At 45.7% G+C, this 22,573-nt stretch overlaps 2 protein-coding genes across 2 annotated transcripts; one reads left to right on the forward strand and one right to left on the reverse strand.

Moving 5' to 3' along the window:
- Window positions 1–15,191: 15,191 nt before the first annotated feature.
- On the forward strand, window positions 15,192–16,145 carry LOC141998141 (olfactory receptor 14A16-like). The gene has a single exon (XM_074970783.1). It carries the CDS (start codon window positions 15,192–15,194, stop codon window positions 16,143–16,145), a length of 954 nt encoding a protein of 317 aa, XP_074826884.1.
- Window positions 16,146–21,114: 4,969 nt separating this feature from the next.
- LOC141998227 (olfactory receptor 5B21-like) lies at window positions 21,115–22,131 on the reverse strand. Its single transcript, XM_074970913.1, has one exon. The coding sequence runs from the start codon at window positions 22,129–22,131 to the stop codon at window positions 21,115–21,117; it is 1,017 nt and encodes a 338-aa protein (XP_074827014.1).
- Window positions 22,132–22,573: the final 442 nt, after the last annotated feature.

The raw sequence follows: 22,573 nt of genomic DNA on the forward strand, positions 1-22,573 counted from the left end.
GGCCTGAAAACCATCCTCATCATGTCCGAGGTGCTCCTGGCCGCCTCGGTAAGGTTGGTCAGGAGCGCCTAGGCAGATATGGGTGCAGGGACTAAATTAGGAGTTTCTTGACCAGGTCATTCTCTTTAGTCCTGCAGGCAGTCCTATTGTACCATCTTATGGTGAGCAGGCAGGAGATTAGGATGGCTAGCAGTCCTATTGTATCATCTTCTGCCGAGCAGCCAGGAGATGTGGATGGCTTGCAGTCCTACTGCACCATCTGCTGCCAGCCAAAGATGTAAAAGATAGATGGAGTGGATCAAAACAAGAAATAGACCAGATTTGTTTTGTATGCATTTGCTCCTCCCTCCCTCTGTGAAATCAACGGCCGACAATCATTTTGGTGAGGTCTGTCAGGGGCACCTTGACAACTTTAATGCATATTCAGTCCTGCCTGAAATACCAGAGGGAGGGATAGCTTAGTGGGTTGAGCATTGGCCTGCTAAACCCAGGGTTTTGAATTCAATCCTTGAGGGGGCCATTCTGTGTGACAGTTGTTTTTGTTTCTCCTTGATGTAAAGCCACCCCTTGTTGATTTTAATTCCCTGTAAGCCAACCCTGTCGTCAGTCTCCCCTCCCTTCGTCAGAGCAATGGCAGACAATCGTTCCGCGCCTTTTTTCTGTGCGGACGCCATATCATGGCGAGCATGGAGCCTGCTCAGATCACTTTGGCAATTAGGAGCACATTAAACACCACACGCATTATCCAGCAGTATATGCAGCACCAGAACCTGGCAAAGCGAAACCGGGCGAGTAGGAGACGTCAGCGTGGTGACGAGAGTGATGAGGACATGGACACAGACTTCTCTCAAAGCATGGGCCCTGGCAATGTGGGCATCATGGTGCTAATGGGGCAGGTTCATGCTGTGGAACGCCAATTCTGGGCCCGGGAAACAAGCACAGACTAGTGGGACCGCATAGTGTTGCGGTTATGGGACGATTCCCAGCGGCTGCAAAACTTTCACATGTGTAGGGGCACTTTCATGGAACTTTGTGACTTTGCTTTCCCTGCCCTGACGTGCATGAATACCAAGATGAGAGCAGCCCTCACAGTTGAGAAGCGAGTGGCAATAGCCCTGTGGAAGCTTGCAACGCCAGACAGCTACCGGTGAGTCGGGAATCAATTTGGAGTGGGCAAATCTACTGTGGGGGCTGCTGTGATGCAAGTAGCCCACGCAATCAAAGCTCTGCTGATATCAAGGGTAGTGACCTTGGGAAATGTGCAGGTCATAGTGGATGGCTTTGCTGCAATGGGATTCCCTAACTGTGGTGGGGCCACAGACGGAACCCATGTCCCTATCTTGGCACGGGAGCACCAAGCCGGCGAGTACATAAACCGCAAGGGGTACTTTTCAGTAGTGCTGCAAGCACTGGAGGATCATAAGGGACATTTCACCAACATCAACGTGGGATGGCCGGGAAAGGTACATGACGCTCGCATCTTCAGGAACTCTGGTCTGTTTCAAAAGCTGCAGGAAGGGACTTTCTTCCCAGACCAGAAAATAACTGTTGGGAATGTTGAAATGCCTATAGTTATCCTTGGGGACCCAGCCTACCCCTTAATGCCATGGCTCATGAAGCCATACACAGGCAGTGTGATGGGTGTCAGTCCTCCGAGCCCCTAGGGGCGATGGAGAGCAGTGGTCTTTGTAGCAGGCCTCGGCCCCACCTCCCGGGCGTTGGGGAATTAGCGGGGAGGTGCGCCGGCCGGAGTCAGTAGCGCGCCCCTCGGGCAGGGGAGCGCCGGCCGGAGTCAGTAGCGCGCCCCTCGGGCAGGGGAGCGCCGGGGTAGGGGAACGCAGGCCCACCCAACTCCACTGCGTTCCAGCCCAGGGCCCTGACAGTGGCGGGAGGCGAAGGTCCCGCTGCTGGGTCAGCGGGCAATCCGCACCCACTGACAAAACACACCCACCCCACGGTGTAGTTGGGCCCCTGGGCTACTTCCTACCCGGTCTCTCTCAGGCGGGTCGCTCCGGTCCCTCCATCTCCTCCGGGTATTCCGCTGCGGGCAGCTCTTGAATCTCCATCTCCTCCGGGTAATCCGCTGCGGGCAGCCCCGGTTCCTCCGGATAATCTGCTGCGGGCAGCCCCGGTTCCTCCAGATATTCAGCGGCCGGCAGCCCTGGTTGCCACAGGCCTTCCCCCCGGTAAGGCCTCTCCTTGCCCAGGGGTTCGCCTGGGTAAGCAGCAGGCTTGCAAGGGAGCAGCCTGTGTCTCTCTCCCTCCCTGGTGCTCTCCTCACTGGGCAGAGGGCCCCGCCCTTTGTACTTCCTGTCCCACCCTTCTCCTTTCGGGGATTGGCGGAAGCTTGGCCTGGCCCCGCCCACTCAGACCCAGAGGGTGGCTCCTTACCCTCTGGTTCGGAGGGGAGCCACACTGGCTCCCTACAGGCAGCCTGGACAGTAGTCAGGAGCTGTTCAACTACAGGCTGAGGAAGTGCAGAATGGTGGTAGAATGTGCATTTGGACGTTTTAAAGCATGCTGGCGCAGTTTACTGACTCAGTTAGACGGCAGGGAAACCAATATTCCCACTGTTATTACTGCTTGCTGTGTGCTCCACAATATCTGTGAGAGTAAGGGGGAGACGTTTATGGTGGGGTGGGAGATTGAGGCAAATCGCCTGGCCGCTGGTTACGTGCAGCCAGACACCAGGGCAGTTAGAAGAGCACAGGAAGGCGCAGTGCGCATCAGAGAAGCTTTGAAAACCAGTTTCATGACTGGCCAGGCTACGGTGTGACAATTCTGTTTGTTTCTCCTTGATGAACCCCCCCCCCCCCCGCCCCTTGGTTCACTCTACTTCCCTGTAAGCTAACCACTCTCCCCTCCTCCCTTCGATCACCACTTGCAGAGGCAATAAAGTCATTGTTGCTTCACATTCATGCATTCTTTATTAATTCATCACACAAATAGGGGGATAACTGCCAAGGTAGCCCAGGAGGGGTCGGGGAGGAGAGAAGCACCGGGAGGGGTGGTGGAGGAGGGAAGGACAAGGCCACACAGCACTTTAAAAGTTTAAAACTTTAAAACTTATTGAATGCCAGCCTTCTGTTGCTTGGGCAATTCTCTGGGGTGGAGTGCCTGGGTGGCTGGAGGTCCCCCCACCGCGTTCTTGGGCATCTGGGTGAGGAGGCTATGGAACTTGGGGAAGAGGGCGGTTGGTTATACAGGGGCTGTAGTGGCAGTCTGTGTTCCAGCTGCCTTTTCTGCAGCTCAACCATATGCTGGAGCATATTAGTTTGATCCTCCAGCAGCCTCAGCATTGAATCCTGCCTCCTCTCATCATGCTGCTGCCACCTTTCAGCTTCAGCCCTCTCTTCAGCCCGCCACTTACTCTCTTCAGCCCACCACTTCCCCTCCCAATCATTTTGTGCTTTCCTGTACTCTGACATTGTCTGCCTCCACGCATTTGTCTGTGCTCTGTCAGTGTGGGAGGACAGCATGAGCTCAGAGAACATTTCATCATGAGTGCGTTTTTTTCGCCTTCTAATCTTCACTCGCCTCTGGGAAGGAGAAGAACCTGTGATCCTTGAAACACATGCAGCTGGTGGTGAAAAAAAAAGGGACAGTGGTATTTAAAAAGACACATTTTATAGAACAATGGCTACACTCTTTCACGGTAAACCTTGCTGTTAACATTACATACATAGCACATGTGCTTTCGTTCCAAGGTCACATTTTGCCTCCCCACACCACGTGGCTAGCCCCTCCCCGCTCCCCGTGGCTAACAGTGGGGAACATTTCTATTCAGCCACAGGCAAACAGCCCAGCAGGAACGGGCGCCTCTGAATGTCCCCTTAAGAAAAGCACCCTATTTCAACCAGGTAACCATGAATGATATCACTCTCCTGAGGATAACACAGAGAGATAAAGAACGGATGTTGTTTGAACGCCAGCAAACATACACTGCAATGCTTTGTTCTACAATGATTCCCGACTATGTGCTACTGGTCTGGAGTGGTAAAGTGTCCTACCATGGTGGACGGAATAAGGGTGCCCTCCCCAGAAACCTTTTGCAAAGGCTTTGGGAGTACATCCAGGAAAGCTGCGAATGCCAGGGCAAATTAATCATTAAACATGCTTGCTTTTAAACCATGTATAGTATTTTAAAAGCTACACTCACCAGAGGTCCCTTCTCTGCCTGGCGAGTCCGGGAGGCAACCTTGGGTGTGTTCGGGGGGTACTGGCTCCAGGTCCAGGGTGAGAAACAGTTCCTGGCTATTGGGAAAACAGGTTTTTCCACTTGCTTGCTGTGAGCTATCTACAACCTCATCATCATCATCATCTTCCTCGTCCCCAAAACCTGCTTCCGTGTTTCCTCCATCTCCATTGAAGGAGTCAAACAACACGGCTGGGGTAGTAGTGGCTGAACCCTCTAAAATGGCATGCAGCTCATCATAGAAGTGGCATGTTTTGGGCTCTGACCCAGAGCGGCCGTTTGCCTCTCTGGTTTTCTGGTAGACTTGTCTCAGCTCCTTAAGTTTCACATGGCACTGCTTCGGGTCCCTGTTATGGCCTCTGTCCTTCATGCCCTGGGAGATTTTGACAAATGTTCTGGCATTTTGAAAACTGGAACAGAGTTCTGATAGCACGGATTCCTCTCCCCATACAGCGATCAGATCCCGTACCTCCTGTTCGGTCCATGCTGGAGCTCTTTTGCGACTCTGGGACTCCATCGTGGTCACCTCTGCTGATGAGCTCTGCATGGTCACCTGCAGCTTTCCACGCTGGCCAGACAGGAAATGAGATTCAAAAGTTTGCGGGCCTTTTCCTGTCATCTGAGTTGAGAGCACTGTCCAGAGTGGTCACAATGGAGCCTAATTGCATCCACAGTACCCAAATTCGACCCAGGAAGACTGATTTCAGCGCTAATCCCCTTGCCGGGGGTGGAGTAAGGAAATCGATTTTAAGAGCCCTTTAAGTAGAAAAAAAGGGCGTCGTCGTGTGGACGGGTGCAGGGTTAAATCGATTTAACGCTGCTAAATTTGACCTCAACTTCTAGTGTAGACCAGGGCTAAGGCTGGCACTACAAAATCAGGTACACTTATTTTGGTTTATAATTTCTTCTTTTGTAAAATGGGGATAATGATCCTGACTCCATTTGTAAAATGCTTTGAGATCTACTGATGAAAAGCATTGCACAAAAGCTAGGGATTATACTTAATGAGCATTGACAATTAAGCACTGTCTGGTACATAATTCTGTATGAAATTCTTGTTCTGTTCTCACTTATACGTTAATATGTCATGGATAGGCTTGGCAGCATTTTATTTTTATTATTTATAATTTTGATGGGTACTATCAATGTTTATTTTTAAGCATTTTCTCCACTTTTTATTTATTTCAATGTTTACAGTTGTGCAAAATTATGGGGGTGGGGAGTGGGAGACTGTCAGACAAATAATAGTTGACACGGAGATTCAAAAAGTGAAAGCTCTATAAACCATTACAACACAAATTGTCAACATCACGTGTTAAACTATAGAAAGTAAATATCTTTAATTCAACAGATCATACCTGTTTTCACTATTCATTCACAAATCCATTTGTAAGCCGAATTCAAAAGTCTAAATCACTGGATTTTGACTCTAATAAGTTCTCCGGCAGTATTTTTCTTACTTTGCATATCTGTAAATTTTGAGTATTATCGATGGAAATACATTTTCATCAGTTTGTGTGTGTATGTGGTGAAATCGACTTTTACCAACATTCACCAACACAAATCTAATCCTTCCAAGCCTAGTCATGACATCTGTTCCTTGGTTGTTAGAGTTTGATCCTGGGCAAAATGTAAAATCAGTTTTAATGTCCGATACAAAGGGGGAGATTGTCAAAGGGTTTTCAGTAGGAGTTGGGCCACAGAATTTCCCTCTTTGTCTCTGAAAATCTTCACCAAAGACAAAAATCATGGTCCTAGGCTCAGAAGAAGACACATAAATAACCCCAGTGTTCCAAAGATGTTGGGAAGGGTAGCTGAGTTTTTAAATGAGTTGGAGAATGGAAAGTGAGGGAGGATCTAGGAGAAAAGATTAGGAGTTCATGTTTGGCAATGTTGTGCTGGAACTAGAGATTAGGATTCTCTGCCTTGGAATATACCAATGTAAAATGTTCATCGTAGAGCCTTTGAGGAACAAAGACAAGTCCTACCTGCAGCAGAGCACAGCAGAGATTCATGAAGGAGAAAATAGCAGAGGACAAGACTGATCCATTTACCTTAATACTAGAAGAAAGGAAATTTTCAGGGAAACTGGGATATTTTTCTTCCTATTCTTCTTCATGCTAAATTCCGTAGAATTGTTAAAATGGGATTTGCATATCAGTGATTCTCCAGAGTGCGAGTCAAGATCATCCCTTAAAAATGGACATCCAAAATCAAAGGAAATTCTACACGCCATATGTCCATAACCTAATGGAGTTCAATGGGTATTGGGTACCAAACTCTCTTAGCCCCCTTTGAAAATCCCAGCTAACAGCATGGAGGGACTTTTGACAAGGAATAGCACTAGCTGAAGATTGAATGAACAATTAGTAGATCAAAAGTGCCATCAACATTTCAAATGTCAATGGGAAAAATGATGAAATGATCATGATCCCCTTCCCTTCCCTTGCCCTGTTTCTTGACAAACTCTAGTTGTAAGTCGTAGCTGATTGAGGCTTAGGGAGATAGGGGAGGTGGTAATAATTATTCAGGCACTAGGATTCTGACTTGAACATTCAAGGAACATCCAATAATGCATTTTAATTGTTTAACTCCATGAGCATCTCTTGTGACCTACAGAATTCAAGACTGGGATAGAGATGGAAAACTGATTCAGTGTGTTGGTTTTCACCCTCTGAGTCCTGGATTTCCATGTTGCTGCTATTTGCATACAGAAGGAAGCGTCCACTCCCATGGATGATGAGATTATTTCTCATCAGGAGGAATTCAGAACAGAATTCAGTACAAAGTATCGTTTGTTTCTCCAGATGTTAGAAAATCTGTGGACCAAATGAATTTGGTCACTGAGTGGGGTGGGGTAAAATTTTCAAGAGCAGCTAAGGGCCAGATTTTTAAAGGTATTTAGGCACCTAGTGGGATTTTCAAAAGCATCTAGGTGGCTAAAACCCACTCAAATCCACTAGTTCCTCAGGAGGATGTTAAACAGAAGCTACTAAAGTTAGACATTTTTAAATCAGCAGATCCAGATAACCCGCATCCAGGAGTTTTAAAAATGCTAGCTGAGGAGCTCACTGGGCCTTTACCGTTGAAACACTGGAAGAAAGCTAACGCTGTGCCAATATTGAAAAAGGGTAAATGGGAGGACCAAGGTAATTATAGGCCTGTCAGCCTGATAGGCCTATCAGGTAAGATAATGGAGTGGCTGATTGTGAGGTTATTGACATAAGCTGGGACCATATAGACCATTGTTGCAACCAAAGTCCTGTAGTGGCACCAAATCTTGTATAAAGGGAGTCAAATAAGGTGTCAAAGACAAGGTTATGGTTTGCTGGTTCTGATTATGCTATTTGTGTGTATTATTTTTGTAGTTAAAATTATGAATATTGGCTCTATACTGTCTGTATTGCAAACTTATACTGTGCTTCTGGGTGACACCCCAGACAAGTTGGTGTCAGCTCTGCCTAGCCTGCTTGATGGCCCATTAAGGACCACCAGATATACAGTTGACCCATTGAGAGAAGACAGACACGCATTAGGACTCAGCAAGGTATGCAGGGACCTGCCTATGGACAAAACTCTGAGGTTTTTCCAGGCCACGTGTTGGGCAGCTTGTTTTTGGCACAAAGAAAGACAGACCGAACGGCAAGAGGATATAAAAAGCTGCTGCAGCTCCTCCATCTTGTCTTCAGTCCTGCTTCATCCCTCTGGAGGGACTTTGCTACACTGAAGCTTTGAACCAAGGACTGAAAGACCCATCCCAGCTGTGGATGTCCTCCAGAGACTTGATTTGAACCTGCAGTTTATTCTCTCACTGCTGCAAGCCTGAACCAAGAACTTTGCCATCATTGTATGTCATTGATTCCATTTAATCAATTCTAGCTCTCATCTATATCTTTTCTTTTTATGAATAAACCTTTAGATTTTAGATTCTAAAGGATTGGCAACAGTGTGATTTGTGGGTCAGATCAGATTTGGATATTGACCTGGGTCTGGGGCTTGGTCCTTTGGGATCATTTGGGACCTCTGGGTCCTTTTTTCTTTTACTGGGGTATTGGTTTTCATCACCATTTGTCCTCATAACGTGTGGCACTGGTGGTGATACTGGGAAACTGGGGTGTCTAAGGGAATTGCTTGTGTGACTTGTGGTTAGCCAGTGGGGTAAAAGCAAAGTCTTCTCTGTCTGGCTGGTTTGGTTTGCCTTGGTGTGCACAGAAACCCCAGCCTTGGGCTGTAACTGCCCTGCTTGAAGCAATTTGTCCTGAATGGGCACTCTCCATTGGGTCCCGCCAGAACCAGCATCGTTACACTGATAAGGGACTCAATTAATAAAGAAATAAAGTAGTATAATTAATGTCATTTAACATGGGTTTATGGTAAATAGATCCTGTCAAACTAACTTGGTATCATTTTTGATGATATTACAATTGTGATTGGTAAAGGCAATAGTGTTGATATAATAGACTTCTCTATGGCATTTGACTTGGTACTGCCTGACGTTTTGACTAAACAACTAGAAGGATACAAAAATAACATGGCACACAATACATGGACTAAAAGCTGGCTCACGGTTAGGTCTCAAAATGTAATTGTTAAAGGGAATTGTCTCGGAACAGGTATGTTTCCAGTGGGGTCCAAGAGGGTTCTCTTCATATCCTAACTCTATTTAACATTTTTAATGATATGGAAGATGACATAAACTCATCACTGATAAAGTTTGCAAATGACGCAAAAATGAGGAAATAGTTAATAATGAAGAGGACAGGGTTACAGAGCGATCTGGATCGCTTGGTAAGCCGGGCTCAAGCAAACAATATGATTTTACTATGGCTAAATGTGAATGTATACATCTAGGAACAAAGCATGTAGGACATACTTGCCGGATGGGGAACTCTACTGTGGGAAACAGTGATTCTGAAAAAGATTTGGAGGTCATGGTGGATAATCAGCTGAACATGAGCTCCCAGTGTGATGCTGTGCCAAAAGGACTAATGCAATTCTTGGATGCATAAACAGGAAAAAGTCTATGTCCAGTTCTCGTGTCAACAATTCAAAAAGGAAGTTGATCAATTGGAGAGGGTTCAGAGAAGAGCCATGAGAATGATTAAAAGGTTAGGAAGCACGCCTTATAGTGATAGACTCAAGGAGCTCAATCTATTTAGCTTAGCAAAAAGAAGGTTAATAAATTCCTTCATGGTCTCTTCAGTCTAGCATAGAAAGGGATAACAGCATACAATGGCTGGAACTTTAAGCTAGGCAAAATCAGACTGGAAATATGGCGTACAGTGAGAGTAATTAACTTTTGGAGCAATTTACTAACGGTCATGGTGGATTCTCCATCACTGAGAATTTTTCAATCAAGATTGGATGTTTTTTTCTAAAAGATCTGCTCTACAAATTATTTTGGAGAAGGTCTATGTCCTGTGTTATACAGAAGGTCAGATGATCACAATGGTCCCTTCTGACTTTGGAATCTATGCATCAATGAGTTTAGGTGCCTTGGTGTTTTTGAAAATCCCACTACATGCCTAAATCACATTTAAAATCTGGCCCTGGGTGACTTGAGAGCCTAAATCCAATTTTCAAAAGACCTTTAATCTTTCAGAGCCAGATTTTCAAAAGTATGAAGATGTTTAAAGTTTCAGATAGATGCTCAGTGGGATTTTCAAAAACACCTAACCAGATTAGGTGCCTAACCTGCTTAAGCATTTTTGTCAGTCTGCACCGTTGACATCTAAACACTTTTGAAACTCCAGCTCTTAGGCTCCTAAGCAACTTGCATGATTTTGGAATGGGATTTAGGCTTCTATATCATTTAGGCACTGTCATAAATATAAAGGGAAGGGTAACCACCTTTCTGTATACAGTGCTATAAAATCCCTCCTGGCCAGAGGCAAAACCCTTTCACCTGTAAAGGGCTAAGAAGCTAGGATAACCTCGCTGGCACCTGACCAAAATGACCAATGAGGAGACAAGATACTTTCAAAGCTGGAGGGGGAGGAACAAAGGGTCTGTCTGTCTGTGTGATGCTTTTGCCGGGAACAGATCAGGAATGCAGCTCAGAACTCCTGTAAAAAGTTAGTCAGTAATCTAGCTAGAAATGCATTAGATTTCCTTTTGTTTAATGGCGGGTAAAATAGTCTGTGCTGAATGGAATGTATATTCCTGTTTTTGTGTCTTTTTGTAACTTAAGGTTTTGCCTTGAGGGATTCTCTGTGTTTTGAATCTGATTACCCTGTAAGGTATTTACCATCCTGATTTTACAGAGGTGATTCTTTTACCTTTTCTTTCATTAAAATTCTTCTTTTAAGAACCTGATTGCCTTTTCATTGTTCTTAAGATCCAAGGGTTTGGGTCTGTGTTCACCTGTACAAATTGGTGAGGATTTTTATCAAGCCTTCCCCAGGAAAGGGGGTGTAGGGCTTGGGGGGATATTTTGGGGGAAGACGTCTCCAAGTGGGCTCTTTCTCTGTTCTTTGTGTAACACGCTTGGTGGTGGCAGCATAGGGTTCAAGGACAAGGCAAAGTTTGTACCTTGGGGACGTTTTTAACCTAAGCTGGTAAGAATAAGCTTAGGGGGTCTTTCATGCAGGTCCCCACATCTGTACCCTAGAGTTCAGAGTGGGGAAGGAACCTTGACAGGCACCCTTGAAAACTGTACCTGTGATGTCTAACAATCCATGTAACAAAGCTTCTCCTGAATTATGGTCTCTTGTATCCTTCTGTGGCACTAATGTCATTACTTGTTTCTTCTGCAGCATAGATTCCTTAATCATTCTCTCCTGCACAGACACCTATGTGATTGAGATGGCAGCTTTTATCATCTTGATCATCGTCATCCTAGGATTATGTTCAATAACTCTGGTCTCCTACATTTACACCCTCTCCACCATACTGAGCATCCCGTCAGCCCAAGGCCGGCAAAAGGCCTTTTCCACTTGCTCTGCCCATCTCACTCTTGTGATTATATGGTACAGCTCCACCATCTTCCTGTATGTCAGGCCTTCCAAACAGAATGCCTTGGACATGAACAAGACTGTCAACACTTTGAATTCTATTGTAACTCCGCTGTTAAACCTCTTCATTGACAGTCTGAGAAACAAAGAGGTGAAGGTGGCTTTACGGAAGGTATTCAGTGGGACATGAAGTTGTTTTTGAATGGCTTAGATGTTACTGGGTCTGATTCTCAGCCTGTGCTCATGTTCCCTTTGGTAGTAACTGTCCTTGTGGTTGTTCTTTTAATCCTGGTTCCAATTTTACATTTACAACTTTTGTATTTGGGTAAAATTTTCAGAAGTGCCTGAGGGCCAGATTTGCAAAGGAATTTAGACACCTAAAGATTCTGATAGGCCCCTAAATACCATTAAAGATGTGGCTTCTAGGAGCCTAATTTTTATTGAAAATATACCGGACGTGAGCTCCTAAGGGCCATATTTTGTAAGATATTTAGATGTCTAAAGATGCAGATAGTTGTTTAGTGGACTTTTCCAAAGCACTTCAGCAGATGAGGCACCAAAATCCCATTGATTTCAGTGGTAGCTACAAATACTTTTGAAAATCTGTCCCTTAAAATCTCTTGAGAGGTCTCATCAACAGCCCATTGGCATCAATGAACATCTTTCAACTGAATTAAATGGCCTTTAGATCAGGCCCTATGTGGACATTACTTTTAGCAATTCACATTTTGGCCCCCATCCTGAGATCCTTACTCAAGTGCTAAATTATATTATTTTGAGTCGTCCACTTGACTCTAATGGGACTACTCACACTAGGAAAGAAAGCTTGTGCATAAAGCGTGTGCAGGATCAAGACCTTAGTGACACTGGATCTGCACTCAGAAGTTTGTCCTAAGTTTAAATTTGTAGCAACTCCAGAGTTTTCATTATCTGTGATGTATGACTGGCTGGCCAACTCAAACGAGCTGAAAAATTATTAAACAGCAGATTAAAGAACAACATGCAGGAAATAGGTTTCAGAATAGCAGCCGTGTTAGTCTGTATTCGCACAAAGAAAAGGAGTACTTGTGGCACCTTAAAGACGAACAAATTTGTCTGAGCATAAGCTTTCGTGAGCTACAACTGAACAACATTGGCGGATTTTTTTTTTTAGTTAGTGAAGAATTTCAAAAAAATCAAACTTATTTCCCCTTTTAAGGGTTCTAAGTTTGGGGGTCCTACATGTTGGTAAATGGAAACAAGTCAATAATGTTTTTTACAAAGTTTTCTGTTTAAAAGAAAGAAAGAAAGAAAGAAAGAAAGAAAGAAAGAAAGAAAGAAAAGACCTGGGCTATTCATCCCAATAAAAGCTGAAGATCAGATGTAGAAAATCTCCACAACACTGTCCCCAGTTCTGTCCCAAATGGGAATGAATCGCTCTGTCACCCTTACAAGTTATACCTGTAATTAATCCCAGTGGACAAAGAGCTAGGAAAGAGGAGACTGGTTACGAATGTTTGACTCTTCTTTGGTTCGGTTTCACAGGCAAAGGATATGGGTTGGAAACTGCATCATGGGCCAGATCCCCAGCTGGTGTAAACGGATGTAGCTCCCTGGAAGTCAATGAGTCAGATCCCCAAGTGGTGTAAATAGCCCACGCTACTCTGAAGTCAATAGAAGTGTATCAATTTACACCAGCCCAGGACCTGGTCCTTAGTTTTTAGTGTTTGTCTCTTAGTGAGGAACTTCAAGCAGCCAGGGCAGCCTGAGCTGTGGGTTCCTCTGGTGGCTGCATCCCAAGAGCTGCTGGTGCAATGCAGGAGAAAAACATCTCTGCTCCCCTAGAGGTGACTATGTGGAGTTAATGAAGGAACAGGCTATTCCAGGCCAACTGAGACTCTGGTGCCAAGAGGCTCTTGGCTATTGTAGAGCCCATGTCTGTGCTACAAATATATGTTTTATTTTGCCATCCTGTGGGGACCCCCTTTGTGATCCAACCCTGCCTTTTTTTTAGCTACAGGTCCTTCAAGGGATGCTGTCATCATGTGAGATGCAGGGCAGGGGCTGTTCCCCCTCTGGGGGGTTAGGGTCAACTAGGGCAGGTTGTCAGGATGGTTTGCTCCTGAGGTGAGAGTAGAGCTGGGCTCACAGCCCTGGAGACCAGATTCAGCTATTTAGCCCTAGAGCAGGGATATCTTGGGCTGTGACCTTGTCTGAAGCCGTCACAAACCAGAATCAGCTCTAGAGATGGGAGTGTCTTTCAGTCCCTGATCCCATTTAGTCCATCACCTTTCACTCAAGCCTAACCTAGGAGGGAAGCAGGGAGCGCCCATCTGTGCTAGGAACTGCAGAGAGACCCCCGCAACTCAGGACATCCAGCGAAGGGATGCGACAACAGCTGGTGGATAATACAGTGATGGGGGCATGAGAGGGAAAGAGAGAACGAAACAATCCTGGCAGTGGGTGAATAGGTAGATTAGATTAGATAATGACCAATGATTCCTAACACAGTCGGATCAAATGCATCGCAAACTGGAATAAAGACCAACAAAGTAAGTTTTCTATTTCAATTAAATATGTTAGAGTATTAATATATGGGGCAAATTTAATATCAGAAATATGAATTGCAATTAGAACTCTTTAAGACTTTTACTGTCAAATTATGCAGACATCTAGAGATGATCAGATTTTTTTTTCCACCAGAAAAAATTGACTTTTCATTGAGATTGTGAGAACCAAACAGTTTCAGCCAAAAACTGTTGGAACCTGAAAATTTTTAGGCATAATCAAAAAAAGTTTTCATTTTCATGGATATCAGAGATTTCCATGAAAATATATTCAGCTGAAAACTGAATTTTCCTTTGAAATAAAGTAGAAATTGGCTGACTACTCCTAACTGGAAACTTAGCTTTAAGCCAGGGTGGGGAACATAAATATTGTCCCGTAACACCATAATTTCCAACCCCATTCCCCCTATTGCAACCGTGTTTGTCTGTTTCAAAGGGGTAGCTGCAGAATGGTAAAAATGAGTAAGTCGCAAAGTTGGTAGCGCAGAGAATGTGTTTTAAACATACTAACCTCTCTAAACTAAAGCCCTGAGAGTCGAAGCTCCCAGACAAAGCCTGTCTATTTTGATCCTACCCAAGGACAGGCAGGAGGTTGATGGAACTAGAACCCAGATCTCCACTTCTACCATCATAGCCTCTGTTCCTCACTGTTGCCTGCTAAACAAAAATACTGTCAACATGTGCACAGAACATGCACATAGGAAGACACAATCCATCCCCAAAAGAGTTCACATTCAAAGTACACAAGACAAACAAAGGGAAGGGGAGGAAAGAGAGGCAGCAGTGACTGCTCCATGGTCACAAAGTGACAGAGGCAATACTGAAACCGAAGTCTCCTGACTCACAGCACAGAAATAAAGTCACAGAGGGGAACCACACAACCTAGCAGTAACTGAGCGATGCTACTAGCCCACCATCACCCAGCAGTGCCTATGGATCTGGTGCCATAAATCATCGTGTAAGTAGGCATCAGGCACTATGTGGGATGCTGGGGTGGAATCATCACAGAAAAGCTGCTATGCAGGAAGCTGGGTGATTCTGTGCTGTATTTCTCAGTTAAGTGGGAATCAGACTGTGCTGGCATTTCAGTATTTTAGTTGAGTTGGCCAAGTTTTGAGCCTGCAACAGGGGCATAATTTTGGCTCAAATTGTTGGATTTGGGTTGTACTTTGTTCCATCTTTCATCCTGCATTTGATCAAGCCACATCTTGGGCCAGATCCTCAGATGGTGTAAACTGACCCAGCTCCAGTGACTTTAAGAGAGGGATGCCAATTTACACTCCTGTGATACAGAAACAGAGTAGTGCTCTGCTTGTGAGCGGTGAGGAGCCCTCACTACTCCAGTCAATGGAAGTGACAAGTGCCGTGCACCTTTGACATTCACATCATGAGACATCATGGAGAGGGGAATCAGAGTCATTCCCTCTCTCACTATAACCCTGACCATTGCTCTTGTCCTTCCCTCCACAGCCATAACACGATGAACTAAGAAAGAAAATGTCCAACCAAACCACCGTGACCGAGTTCCTTCTCCTGGGATTCTCTGATGTTCGAGAGCTGCAGATTTTGCACTTCATGGTGTTTCTAGTGCTTTACCTGGCAGCCCTGACAGGGAATCTTCTCATCATCATAGCCATAGCTCTTGACCACCACCTTCACACCCCCATGTACTTCTTCCTGATGAGTTTGTCCATCCTAGACCTCGGCTCCATCTCTGTCACCATCCCCAAATCTATGGCCAATTCCATTATGAACACCAGGTCCATTTCCTATTCTGGATGTGTTGCCCAAGTCTTTTTCCTCATCTTCTTTGCTGTAGCCGACTTTGCCTTACTCACCATCATGGCGTACGATCGATACATCGCCATCTGCAAACCACTGCACTATGAGACTATAATGAACAGGAGAGCTTGTGTCCAAATGGCAGCCAGTGCCTGGATCAGTGTAATTCTCTATGCTTCATTGCATACTGGGAACACGTTTTCGATCACCTTCTGTCGAGGCAACATGGTGGATCAGTTCTTCTGTGAAATCCCCCAGCTACTCAAGCTCGCCTGCTCTAACTCGTACTTCAATGAATTTGGGGTTATTGGATTTGGTGTGTGTTTAACCATAAGTTGCTTTGTTTTTATAATTGTGACATATGCTCAGATCTTGACCACAGTATTGAGAATCCCCTCTGAGCAGGGCCGACATAAAACCTTCTCCACATGCCTTCCTCACCTCATTGTAATTTCCATGTTTTTTTCCACTGTTGTCTTTGCCTACATGAAACCCATCTCCAGCTCTCCGTCAGCTCTGGATCTCGTGGTGGCTGTTCTCTATTCCGTGCTGCCGCCAGTGATGAATCCAATCATCTACAGCATAAGGAACAAGGAAATCAAAGCTTCCCTGAGGAAACTGACTGGGTGGAGATTATTCAACAAGAATAAAATGTCTGCGTTTCTCTGATGAACATGGTTTTATCTGTGTTTTTTTTTACAAATACAATCAACTGATGACATTAGTGTCCCCATAAGAATATGGTGTGTGATTTTTTTTATGCAATATGCTGTATGTATAGTGGTAAATCCACACCAACTCCACTAAGTCAGTGGAGTTCTTCTCGGTTTACACCAGTATAAGTAAGATGAAAATCTATCTATCCACAGAGTTGCTCCTCAACCCTCTCCCATAGCCCCCCAACCGACCCTCTGCCATAGACCCCCCAACCCTCCTGCAGTCCCCAGCCAACAGCCCCACCATAGACCCCCATATAACCCCCAAACCTCCCCACAGCTCCTGTTTAAATCCATCCAACCCCTTTTTACCCCATCCCCAAATAAACACATCCACACACACCCAGAGAAAACCAAACCCCACAAAAACTCCTTCTGTCACATCCCCCACCCACCACACTACACCAACCCCCTTCTCCCCACATATATCCACCTCACGGCACACCCCTCCAACTAAACACCCCCAGAAAACATCACCCTGACAGCACCCCCTCACCCCCACCCAGACCTCCCCCTGCCGCTGCTCATCATCCCCCCAGTCCCATTCCCTAATAAACCCACCTCTGAAAACCATCCCTACACCCCCATCCCTCACCATCCTCAAACCACTTCCATCCTCACACCTCCCTCTGTCTTCACCCCAGCCCCTTCTGCCACTGCTCCAGCACCCCGACTCCCCCCAGGGCCCTTTTGTGGCCCCCAACACCCAGGTCCATCTACCCTACCCATCAGCCTGAATGCCCCCAGTTCCTGGCTACACCAACCCCCCTCTCCCTTCTTCAGTCGCTCTGGTCCCCTGGGGCTCACCCCGGAACCCTCCCCAGGGCCTCTCACCCCTTTACCCTGGCACCAGCATCCTACCTTCACCATATGTCGGGCTGGGGACCTTTTTCTTCCTCCTTAGCCCTCCCCTTCCTTGTCCCCTTGGGGTGGTCGGTGGTCTGAGCCCCCACTCATTGGAATGAGCCACCCAGCAAATCTGAGAGTGGGGAGAGCCAACAGGCCAGAGCAGGGCGCCGGGCCCAGCCCCACAGGACGCTGCTGTGGGGTGAGCGTGGGGCAGGCTGGCTCTCCAACCTCCCTCCCCTCCTTGCTGGGGCCTCATCTCCGCACCAGGCTGGGATAGAGACAGCGACCCTGACACCGGAGAGTGGGGCCTGAGCATTTCACTGAGCTCCCCCAAAGGGTATCTTCACCAGCCCCCTAGGGCAATGGGCCTGAAGGGGGAATCACTGGCTGGAAAGCTCCAGCCTCTGCTCTGCGGGAGATGTGACTAAAATGATCAGAATGGATTTTTTTCACCTTAAAATCTATGTATCTAGGAGCTCCTCACCCCCCAGGAAAAGTGGGTTAACGGGGAAGTGCGAGTCTTGCAGGGTGGAGAGTAGGTGTGTGCACATGGGCGGGGCGGGGATTGTGAGTCTGGGCTCCTCTCTCTTTCCTCAGCTGAGTAGAAAGGAGCACAGTGCAAACCACCTCCAAAGATTTTGACAGAAAACTGAAAACAACAGAACATTTTTTTGAGAGAGAAAGAGAGAGAGAGAGGGAAAAAAAAGGTGGGTGAGGTGTTACCTTTGATTGGTCCAGCTTCTCTTGGTGAGAGAGACAAGCTTTCATGCTTACACAGAGCTCTTCAGTCTAGGAAATGTACTCGGTCTCACAGTTAAGTACAAGGTGGAACAGATAGTTTATCATAAGTAATTAACACACATTTCAGGGGACCATTCAAGTTGAAATGTCCCATTTAGTCGGGGATTGGTCCTGCTTTCAGCAGGGGGTTGGACTAGATGACCTCCTGAGGTCCCTTCCAACCCTGAGATTCTATGATCCTATGATTAACACCTGTCAGGGTTCCTTCCCCACTCTGAACTCTGGGGTACAGATGTGGGGACCCACATGCAAGATCCCCTAAGCTTATTTTTACCAGCTTAGGTTAAAAACTTTCCCAAGGCACAAATTCCACCTTGTCCTTGAACAGTATGCTGCCACCACCAAGTGATTTAGACAAAGAATCAGGGAAAGGACCACTTGGAGTTCCTGTTCCCCCAAAATATCCCCCCCCAAGCCCTTACACCTCCTTTTCTGAGGAGGCTTGAGAATAATATCCTAACCAATTGGTACAAAGTAAACACAGACCCAAATCCCTGGATCTTTGGACACTGAAAAAAAATCAATCAGTTCTTAAAAGAAGAATTTTTTTTTTAAAAGAGGTAAAAATCCCCTCTGTAAAATCAGGTTGGAAGATAACTTTACAGGGTAACAAAAGATGCACAAAACACAGAGGAACCCCCTCGAGCCTTAGTGTCAAAGTTACAACAAAACAGGGATAAACCTCCCTCCAGCAAAGGGAAAATTCACAAGCTGAGAGACTGGTTCAGAATGGTTTGGAGGACATGGATTGATGTCCGGTCCCTCTTAGTCCTAAGAGCAAAGGAACACAGAAACAAAGAACCGAAAACAAAGCCTCCCGCCCCAGATTTGAAAGTATCTTTTGTCCCCATTGGTTCCTTTGGTCAGGTGCCAACCAGGTTCCTCCTTACAGGTAAGGAGGAATTTTAGGCTACCCTTAGGGTTATGACACCCCCCCCCACCCAGTCATGGGAGGGAGGGTGGGAAATGCAGCTGTGTGTGTGTGTGGGGGGGGGTTAGTTGGTTACAGTTTGTTGTAATAAGCCATAAATCTAGTGTCTCTACTCAGTTAATGATTTTTAGTGTCTTGCAAAGTTATGAATTTAAGTTCCCAGGCTCATCTTTTGACAGGGTTGTGCAGATTTCTTTTGAGAATGAGGACTGAGAGGTCAGATGTAGAGTGATTGCTTTGTGAAAAGTATCATTAAACAATTACAATCCACGCTCGATGGGGATCACATTCTGAAAGAAATCTTTCCTGAACCCCCACTTCTGGCTTTCAAACAACCCCCCATCCTTTCCAACCTCACCATCAGAAGCAAGTTCCCCACAGATCAGGACACACCAACTCAAAGCCGCATCAGACCCTGCCAGAACAACAGATGCAAAAGCAGCAGACATATCTCCTCTGCTACAATGAGCAATACTTCCCCCAACACACCTTTCAAGATCCATGGGTCCTATCTGTGCCTATCATGACATGTGGTGTACCTCATCCAGCGAATCAAATGCCCAGACAATAGCTATGTGGGTGAAACCAGACAATCACTATGCTCTCAAATGAACTGACACAGAAAAATGATAGAAGACAAACACTGTATCACCTTTGGGTGAACACTTTTCAACAAGAGATCACTCTATAGCAGTCCCTTGAAATATGTTAACTACTTATGTTAAACAATCTGTTCCACCTTGTATTTAGCTGACACACTGAGTACATTTCCAAGTCCTGAAGAAGAGCTCTTCTGTCTAAGCTTGAGTCTCTCACCAGCAGAAGATGGTCCAATAAAAGATATTACCTCACCCGCCTTGTGTGATGGGATCCCTGGGGTACAACCTGGAGCTGTGGGACCGCTGTGTCCCCTTAACTCTCCAGCCTGGGCTGTCTCTCACAATACTATGCCAGTGATAAGCAGCAAACCCCTCCAGGTGCTGTGATCACTCAGCCATCAGCTTGTGGAGACCCACACCCACTTAAATTGCATGAATGTTCTCCAAGCCAGTCATGAATTATACAGAGAGAGGCACCAGTCAATCACTCCAGCCTTGCACCCTAGAAACATACCATCTTACACTGCTCAAGACTCCCTTGGACAGTGCAAGCACATTACTTAGTTGGCCACGCCAACAAATGAAAGTAGACGTGCAACAGCCCTTGTGAAGCTGAGCTGAGATTCCCCAAGCATTTCAACCAAAACCACACTGTTTTAGGTAAAATATAAAACCGATTTATTAACTACAGAAAGATAGATTTTAAGTGATTATAAGAAGCAGACATAGAGATCAGAGTTGGTTACATAAGAAATACAAATAAATTTGCAGTCTAAATTCTACAAATGAAGCAACATTTGAATCAAACAGTTTCTCACCCTAATAGATGTTACAGGCAGCTCACAGTTCTCTATACACAGGCTGGAATCCTTTCCCAGCCTGGGACCAATCTTCCCCAGTACAAAGTCTTTGTCTTCCAGACGATCTTCCAGGTGTTGAGATGGTGGAGGAGAGAGGCCAAGTGGTGATGTCATTGACCCTCCTTATACTTTCTCTCCAGGTGCTAGAAAGATCCTTGCTGTGAGGTGGGGTCCGGCAGTACCCATTGTGTACCTGCCCTCTGAGGAGTTTCTGGGAGAGTGGATTCTTCTTGATGGGCCATCAACGCCTGTCTGGCCAGCGATGGGTGCCTCTTTGTTGTTATGAAAGGCCAGCTATGCCCATCTCCCAACCTCACTATATTTCAGTAACACATTTAGCAATTCTTCATAACATCACATACAATGATAGTACCCACAATTCAACAGGATACTAATGTTCAGCAGATCCAGACTTCTCAAATGATCCCTCCCAAGGCACACTTTGTACCAAACACAGCATCCTCCTATCCCAGTGGTGAATAGGGGGGTCCAGGGTGCTATTTTGAGGTACAGAGGGTCACAGCTTGTCTTTGTAATATTCTGGGACCAACACAGCCACAACAGTGCATGACTTTTTTAAAATTTTTTATTTTACAGTTTCCATCTGAAGGTTTTCAGATGTCAGTTGCCAAAAAGCAAAAAAAAAAAAAATCATTTTTCAGGTTTCAGTTATTTTGATGAAAAGTCAAAATCTTCTCTCCCCTCCTCCCCCTGCAAAATTTCAACCATCTGTATCACTCTTAAATTTATATATGTGTGTGTGTGTGTGTGTGTGTGTGCAAGCACACACATCTCTTGTATACTGCATTTCTGTATCAGGCCCACTTAGACCCTGCTTCTTTCACAATAGAAACCAGATTGATTGATCCTCATTTCATTCAACTAGTCTGACTTCTGTGTGAGGGCCAGACATTTCCTGACAGCTTTTCTCAGGGCCTCCTTGACCTCTCTGTTTCTCAGGCTGTAGATGAGGGGATTGGCCAGGGGAGTCAGGACTGTGTAGCAGACAGAGAACACTTTGTTCAGGGCTCTCAGGTTGCTGGATTTCGGTAGCATGTAGACAATCATTATGGTCCCATAGAAAAGTGTTACCACGATGAGGTGAGAGAAGCAAGTGGAAAAGGCCTTTTGCCTCCCGGTGGTGGAAGGGATTCTCAGGATGGTGCTAACAATACAAACATAGGATGTCAAGGTTAATAGAAATGGGGAAACTGCATCTGGGAAAGTAAATATGTAAAGAACCAGCATAATCTGGCTGGTGTCACTGCAGGAGAGCTTTAGCATTGGGATGAGATCACAAAAGAAATGATCCATTACATTGGAACCACAGAAAATTAATTGTGACATAAAACAGATCATGATTGTACAAAGTAGAAATCCACTTATCCAACACCCAGCTGCTAGCTGGAGGCACAACTTGCCATTCATACAGGTTTCATAGTGCAGTGGTTTGCATATGGCTAAATATCGATCATAAGACATCGCTGCCAGGAGATAACACTCTGTGGTTGCTAGAAAACAAAAGAAAAAAAACTGTGTCTTGCAGCCCCCCACAGAAATTGTTCTGTCCCCAGTCAGGAGACTGGCCAGCATCCTCGGCAGAAAGGCAGACGTGTAGCAGGTCTCCAGGCAGGACAAGTTCCCCAGGAAGAAGTACATGGGGGTGTGAAGGTGCTGATCAGTCACAACTAGAGCAATGATGAGGAAGTTCCCTGCCATGGTCACAATATAGATCACTAGGAAAACCAGAAAGAGAGGGATCTGCAGTTCAGGGAGATCCCCAAGCCCCAGGAGGATGAATTCTGTCACATCTGTTTGATTTTCCGCATCTCCTTTCTCCATGAGCTGCATCCTGTGATCGTGAAAAGTAATGAACATCGAAATATTTGGCTGGACCATGAAATTAGATAGATGTCCATCTTTTGATCCCATAAGAGTTCCCACTGCAAACTGAGAGCTGGGTTTATATTCTCTCACAACAGAGAAACTTCTTCACTTCAGAGAGATTCCCCACACCCCAAAGAGCTGTCACCCAGTTAACTTGCCCCTCTTCTGCCCCATACCCCAACTTTTTTCATTAATTGATTCTTAGATTTAAGACCAAAAGGGACCATATGGGGATGGAGGTTGGCACAACTGATTAAAAGAGCTTTAAACTAGAAACTTGGGGGAGATGTTCATGTAATCTCCTCGCCTGATTCTAAGATTGAGAGGGTGGAAAATCAAGTCAGAAAGGATACAGCAATAGAGAAAGGAGCCACAGTGGGTCATAGAATGGACATTAAGAGGAAAGATAGGGACACTGGAAGGATAGGTGACACTGGAAGAAGAATAACTGTAC

This window comes from Natator depressus, chromosome 14 (genome assembly GCF_965152275.1).
Source record: "Natator depressus isolate rNatDep1 chromosome 14, rNatDep2.hap1, whole genome shotgun sequence".
In the NCBI taxonomy this organism is placed as follows: domain Eukaryota; kingdom Metazoa; phylum Chordata; order Testudines; family Cheloniidae; genus Natator; species Natator depressus.